Genomic DNA, 7,598 nt, shown 5'->3' with positions numbered 1-7,598 from the left:
GAGACTCACAAATATGGAGGCATTCAGAGATAGCGGTGGCATCCATGACAAGCTTGTAGCAGATTTGGCACGTCATGCAGGCCTCCAGGAGGTCCCGCCTGACTTTGAGAACACCTGTTGAAGAGGATCCTGTCTCAGAAGCAGCACTTGCCATCTTTTGCACCCATTGGACGACTGTCTCGCATCATCTCGCCGGAGGATGCAGTCTGGGGGCGTCAAGGGCGCACATTAACCACGAGGCAGTGGAGAGGAGGAGAGTGCGAGCAGGCCGGAGGAGAGGAGAGGAGGAAAGGTGGGATTTTTTATGGTGGGAAGCGGGGGGTGGAACGTTGAGAAGAGCGCAGAGCAGGGGAAGGAAGGGGTTTTGGGTAGGATTGGGAGCGCGAATTGGTCTCAGGGAGTGGAGGAGGAGGAGCAGGGGGAGGTCGGAATCGACGAGGACATAAAAGAGAGGGAGTATAAAAAGGAAGTGTGAGGGTTTTTTTATTGTTTCCTTTTAGCGTTGTTGCGACAAAATAAAACGACGTGGCGTCGAGGAGGGTTGAAGCGCCCTCAGGGGGCAGCAAGTGGACTGGTGGCTATTTGCGGCTGAAGTCCTGACAACATGGTCTGAATCTAGCCAGGCTTGTAAGTTAGAGAGAGAGAGATGTGATACATGATATGGACTTCAGATGGTGAGTCATATGATTTCCATAGCTCCAAAAATTAATAATCAAGTGCATCAACGACCGGGCATCCAACACTTAATCATGATCTCCATGAAATTTTTTAAAGTATGAATAGTTGAAATCAATTTTAGTTAAAAAGACAATTGATATGGAGAAGAACCAAAGGATTTGCTTTCCAAAGGTTTAATATAAAGCTTTTCATCTACACTTAATGGTCATGTGATAAAGCATGCAGAATAGCATAGGTTATCAGGAAGCACTAGCATCAAACTGCTGAATTTTGTTATTTATTGAAGTTGATGGGCATGGACATCAGAACTAAATTACCTACGGTCCTACCATGATGTTCCTAAAGAACACAAATAACTTAACAAGAATTGTGTTTTTTAGAAACTTCAAGAGCAAAATAATTATCTACTAAATACCTTAGATTTGGAGCAGTCAGTTTTATTACTATATAGACAGATGAAGTATTATCTAATCTAATATCATGGACCAACTAATTACTTACAAGGCAACCCTCAGAGAATCAAGTTTCATTCTTACTGGTAGCAGACTACGGCGTCTTTTGTTTGGTTCTACCATCTCACTAATCAGCAGCAAACCTCTACTGTCAAGAAAAGATAAGGGAAACAGAGTCAATTTGAAAATAGAACAACATAAGTTGCAGAATGTAAAAGCAAGATATAGGAAAAATATTATTCCCTTCTCTACCTTAGAGGCTTGCCAAACTGATGTTCACATTTCCAGTTCGTAGCCAAAATTCAAAAGTGTTAATTGCATCGAAATTGTAAGACTTTATCAGTTAAAGAATTCACTGGATAGTGAGAAAGTTGACTTGAAGAAAGGAAGAAAAGCTATAAAGAAGAAATTTCTTCATGGTTTTTTCTCCCACACTTCCTGAATTAACCATACACCAAGGATTCAAACCCACAACTAGCATAAATAAATTGTGATAAGAAATGCATGGGTTGCCCTTCCCAGAATTGCATCATGTAACTATCCAAACCAACAGAGTAATTCACAATTTTTTTGCACTAATGGATGACAATAACCAAGAAAAGAATTATTCACTATTTTCCATCTACCCACTTGAACATTTATAATTTCAGTAAAACAATTTCAACTGGTCAGTAAATATGCAGCTAAAACAAAAAGGACATCCATTTGATCATAAATCATGGTTCTTTAAATAGACATGAATGCCCAAGGATATGCCAAATGACCATATTAACATAGAGACTCAGCAATTTAAAAATTATACGCTCCATCGCCACTAGTTGACATCTATCCTTTCCAGGCCATGAAGTAAGAATGATTTGCACTTCAGATAAATCTTAGCATAAATAAGAAGCAGCCATGGAGCTACATGGAATCCAGTAAGCAAACTAGTCAAGGTGCTGCAGCGAATAAGTAGCATAATCAATTTCAGCTGAAATCTTTCAGCCTTCTTTTTAACATGTCCATTGACTTCTTCCTAGCATTTTGCTTTGCATTGCGGTTTGAGAGGCTCCCGAATAGTCTATCTGGTGAATCCTTGAATTTTTCACAAATAGTGGCCACCTTTTTGTAGTCCAAAGCACCATAGTTTTTCTGCCTTATTACAGGATTCATGAAGTTCTCTGGCTGATTGCTTAGTAGAAGGTTGACCAATTGCCTGGCTTCTACCAAACAATCTCTAAAACTGGTTTCTTTCTTCAACTCGCTCAAGCTTGTGCTTTCAAACCTCTCATCTGCGAATGATTCTAACAACTTCAGATCATTGTCTATGCCCATCACAGCACTAACAGTGAACCTTTTCACATTCTCGCTAAGAAAAGCTGTCACAATAGAGTCAGAGATGTGACTTAGTGCGCCCACTTCAATCTTGTACACAGACTCTAAAGACAAAATCTGCTGAGCGGTAGACACTATGCTGTCAAGGTAGATAAGGACCTCATTAATATAATCATTTGCATGTTGTGGTGCATCATCAGTTGTCCAATTGACATTGTTCATGAGTGCCATAAACTCATCCAACTTGGAGTTCACCAAGTTCAGCAGTGCATTATAGGCAACATTCTGTGAGGCCTTTAGAACAGTCTTAGCAGTCAAACCAGCATGAGGCCTTTCAACCACACGTACTGGGACACCACAGAGTTGGGCAGCATGCAAGAGAAAAAAATCACAAGCATGCACAAGAACATCTACATTGGCCACAATTTGCATTGCTTGAGATGCAACTAAGGTACCACCATGGATAATGTTCAGCAAAGCACTATTCAACACATCAATCAAGAGCTTGTCCAGATACTTTTTTACAACATCGAAGAACTTCATGTGACCTCCATATGATAAGAAGCTGACTGAGTCCTCAATGAAGGAGCGCACAATACGACAAGCATCAGGAACAGATGAAGAGAAGCTTGCTACATATGGAAAAGCTGGCATGCTCTCTGAAGACTGAATATGGAATGACAAGACATTCATTTTGTATTCATACTCCTTCTTCATCACCATCTGTTCAAAAGTGTCATGAGCAAGGATGTCAGCAATTTGCTTCCGGCATTCATTGAGAAGAAGCTCATGGTATTTGTCTCTGCTGTTATCCAGAACCTCTATCAAAGGTGTTACTCTATATCCATACCGTGTAAGTGTTGCACCCAGCAGAGTGACAAACTCTTTGATAAGTAGGAGGTGACTTGCAGCATCCATGTGAGAGAATTGATCCTCTAGAACAGATGTCATGTTGGCAATAGCTGTATCCCATATTGTCTCGACCTGGCTCTCTGACAACAATCCCCCAGCTGTCCGTAGAACCCGATCCTCTACAATGAAAAATCCAGCAATCTGTGCAAAGAAAGGTTGATGGGATTCAAGAAAGGGCTGTGCTGATGAAATCTGCAAATCCAAATTCAGCTGCATCAGCCGGTTCTTGTAGTAGTAATCACGGAACTTCTCCTCAATACCAAGGCAAGTGTGGATGTGATGTGCTCGATACACGGGGGTAAGATCGAATTCTAGCACTGAATCTTCATCAATATGCTCGACATCTAAGGTGTACACACAATCACCAACTCCTGAACGGCTCTGCTGTTCTGCTTCTCTTTGGCGAGCACGCATCTCCTCCTCTTTTTGACGGGCTGAGGCAGCCTGTCCTATAGCCAACTGCCCAATCTCCTTTGCCATGCTCCTAATATGCACGAGCCAATCATTGAATTCACTACAAACTTTCTTCTCAATATGTAGCTTTATTGCAGGTATTTGCTTCTCGATAACCTTCCGAAAAGCCTTGACTGGAATATTTTGCAAGGTCCCCTTCTCGATCAAGCCCAAAGTCTTCAGTGCAGGGTAAAACCGGCCTTCTGTTATGTGTCGGTTGCATGTCATGCATAGATCTGAGACCTGCACACAGACCTTCAATGTCTGCAAGGCCTCTGTGACATTTTTCTTGATTGAGTAGAGTTCAAGGAGCTCATCAAGCTTCAGCAAAAGTGAACTTGCCACTTCTTGAAGCTGAAAATTCTCACTGGATAGCATGCTTTTCAACTCATCAGCGTCAACCAAAACACCACGCAGCTCATCGACAGCAAGAATGAATTCCTCATAGTGAAGCCTGCACAACTCCTCGATCTCAACTTCCTTCTTCTTCACAATGGTCCTGAGTTGGTGCAAGAGTGCCTCAGGCTTCCCAGACTCAAAAGCATGCCTAACAACGGGACCCAAATCCTCGCCATTTGTGATTGCAGTAACCAAGCCTGTATCAATTCCTTTATCCCCATTTTCTGCCATAGTTTTCTTCTTGGGAGCAACACTCGTATTCTGATTAAACTCTAAAAGAGAACAAATATAAAGCATTTAAAAGAAAGAAAAATCTAGTAAACAGAAAAGTATCTAAGTTTTTTCATAAAAGAATGATATTTATAGGTTGTTTCCTATTCAGTATCATATTGAATTTTTTTTTATACACACAACAAACAACAAGCAACAAAGAAATGATGGGTCCATGAGAGCTTTCATACAACTAATCAGTATACACCCTTATTAACATAGAAAACTTTCCCTTGACACGATTCTCCCCCAAGACTCAAACTTTTTCTGTCCTCTAAGCAAACCAACATATCAAGAAGAAGTAAAACACAGAACGGACCTATAAAGGCGCCCAAAATAAGACCTACGGCACCAAGAAATTCGTTTTTTTCCTCAAATTTATGATGCTTCATGCACAAGTTAAGAAATATCAACTCCACTTATAAGCGAATAAAATATCTTTCTTGAAATATATGATTAAACCCAAATGGGTTTCTTTCGAGAAAATTTATAAGGAAAAAGAAAAAAAAAATCCGAAGGAAAATCCGCCACTGGTTGGTCTAGGTATAAGTTGAAAGGAAATGCAATGAATCCGCAGCAAAACCCAAACAGTTCTATCAACAAAAAAACACACTAAGAACACTCGAACATAATATCAAAAGAAATCTCTTTTGATCCATTAAAAAGATTAAAAAAAGCATAAAAAAGATATTTTTTACTCACAGAGTGAACGCGGAGAGCTCCAGAGAGTGGGCGAAGAAGAGGAGGAAGAAAGGGAATCTTGCTCTTCTTGTTTAGGTCGATAAAGATGGAGAAAAGAGCCTCTTTTAGGCCCTGTTCATGCCTCCCTCTCCTTTGTTCTTTTTTCGTTAAAAAATTAATATATTCTGTAGCCTCTCAGTTGTCGTCTCGTTTATTCCTCCGGTTTTAGCGATACCCGTTAACGGATTTTTTTAGACCGCTTCCTCTCCCCTCTTGGGCACCCACAAGAGAGCCCAAAAAGAACGAGAGTGGAATGGAAATAGAGCGGTCAGGTTTGATACATGTACCTACGCCTGTTTATCAGGTGGGCTGCGCCAGAGTTTGATCAGGCTCAGCAGCAGCAACATTAGTCAAATCCTACTTTCCAGACTCGAGCCCGGTAGCCTCATAGTTCGAGTTGGGCCTTGGGCTTTTTGGACCAAGTTGGCTGCACGGTTGGGAGTGGGAGCGATGAGCTAAGGATAATTTCATCATGAAGAGGAGGACAGAAGAATTAGTAGATGCGAAGAAGCCAGAGGCTACGGCAACCTGGTCACCGAAAAGGATCGAGTTCGATCCTGCAAGGAAGCCCTTCTTTCGCATCACTGACATTGGATGGGATTCCCACCTCGAAACCCTAAAACCCAGCTTGGATTCGGCGACATTGATTTCGAGGAAGAAGGGATTAGATTCACACTTACAAAAAAAAAAAAAAAAGCTCAGATTCGGTGATGTCACTGTAGTAGGGATGGCTTGGCAGGTTCCGCTCGAGCTTGAATCTCACCAATCGGTGCCAAGGCCCAACGGCCCAGCAGTGGTGTTAGTGTCAAGGAAGAAGAGATTGGATTGCAGGGGCTGGTGGTGATAAGACAAGAGGAGGTAAGGGGCAAACCGGTGGGGAGACAAGAGGAGGCGAGGAGTGGAGGAAAAGAAGCAATGGTGGCTAGGGCTTGGGCCCTCCTTGTAATCAAAATAAAAGAAGAGGGCTCGAGCTGGGTTGATGTGAACCTGAGCCTGACCCGTGTAATCGACAAGCTCAAATTTAGGCCTAGTCCAGCCCGTCGGGCTTAAAAGCCAGACACAAGTTTGTTCGAAATACTCTAGGGTTATGTAGGCTGCTCGGCATTTGAAGAGATCTAAATATATCTAGTTAGATCTGGTTTTGTGATTGATAAACTAAATCTTGATCAAGAATGGTACAGGTGTTATTTAAACTTGACCTCTAAATGAAAGAGCGAACCAATTACTTCATTCATGAAAATTTAAATGAAAACAAAGTACAGCTTAGAAAGTATGAATCAACGAAAATACAAAAAATTGACAGCAAGAACATTCAAAAGATAATTAGATGAAGCAAATCGATGTCACCGCTTCATCCGATGAGCTTAAACTTGACAAATGTTCTCCGTAGCAGTCGAACAAGTCCGTGATTCAAATGCTATTTTCATGCGGTTTTCATGTCCCTTAGACATTTTGTGTTGGAGACATGCCAACTGAAACCAACTCCATAGGTCACTATTGCAAGCTGGGGTTGATCCATTTTTTATCAGATCGACTCATGATTCAAAGGGGTTGAGCCGGCCCATGTTGTCTCTTGACATTGGAGAAGGGGATTTGGTCATATGTTTTGGGTCTCTTTTGGTGGTTACGTAAGGCCGAAACATTAATTCGTACCTCTCCTAAGGTCGTGCGAGTGGAACCATTCGCCCGTTTCCATGAGACTCTTCTCCCTGCCAAGTGGATCTTCCGCTGTGCTGCAAAAGTTCAACTCTTGATGCACCAAATTGTACACCCACAAGAATTTTGGTGCCACGCAGGATGGGGCGTTAAACAATAATTTCCCCCTCCTAGTAAAGAGTCACGTGCATTGCACATGTAAAACATTAAAAATAATTATTTATTTAAAAAATAACAATCTTATTGTTATTCAAATATAAACTAAATAATTTGTAAATAAAGTTAGTTTATGCATCTTTGAATGATAAAAATATTAATGTTCTAGAATTTGTGAAACAAGGTGAATATATAAAAGCATTAAATGGGAATAAGTTTCAATTAATTCAATAAGCATTTTTACGCCTAATTATGAATTAATTTGTGGACTTGTAAAGTACATCTTCATGTAAATAATCAACTATTTTTAATTTTGCTTGCATTTGATATTCTTCTATATAAACAGAATATTTGTAGTAGGTTAATTGACAATAACAAAATATTACTAATATTGATAAAGTAGGAATATTGATTAATTATATCAATACTCCTAAAACTATTAATAAAATTTGAATTAAAATATTATTAAATGTATGCATAACATGGTTCCATTTTAGTTCACATTAAACCCAATGTTCCCTGTTATGTTAGTGAAGCTTTACAAAGTTTGGTTTATTTGAGCTTGCT

The 7,598-nt window shown here is 40.4% G+C and overlaps 1 protein-coding gene across 1 annotated transcript; it reads right to left on the bottom strand.

The window, feature by feature from the left end:
- Positions 1-1,808: 1,808 nt before the first annotated feature.
- LOC103716578 (exocyst complex component SEC15A-like) lies at positions 1,809-6,135 on the bottom strand. The gene is made up of 2 exons (XM_008804622.5): positions 5,181-6,135; positions 1,809-4,480 (listed from the first exon to the last, which is right to left on the bottom strand). The coding sequence occupies exon 2, from the start codon at positions 4,437-4,439 to the stop codon at positions 2,097-2,099; it is 2,343 nt and encodes a 780-aa protein (XP_008802844.3). The 5' UTR covers positions 4,440-4,480; positions 5,181-6,135; the 3' UTR covers positions 1,809-2,096.
- Between the last annotated feature and the right edge of the window lie 1,463 nt (positions 6,136-7,598).

The sequence above is a fragment of the Phoenix dactylifera genome, chromosome 5 (genome assembly GCF_051530095.1).
Source record: "Phoenix dactylifera cultivar Ajwa chromosome 5, Ajwa_hap1_PhDact_Kaust_v1.1, whole genome shotgun sequence".
In the NCBI taxonomy this organism is placed as follows: domain Eukaryota; kingdom Viridiplantae; phylum Streptophyta; class Magnoliopsida; order Arecales; family Arecaceae; genus Phoenix; species Phoenix dactylifera.
Note: the sequence above shows the minus strand (reverse complement) of the source record. Positions and strands in the feature narration are given on the sequence as shown.

What these genes read in the sequence shown, in the direction of transcription:
- LOC103716578 (XM_008804622.5), bottom strand. Translation starts at nt 4,439, where the DNA reads ATGGCAGAAAATGGGGATAAAGGAATTGATACAGGCTTGGTTACTGCA.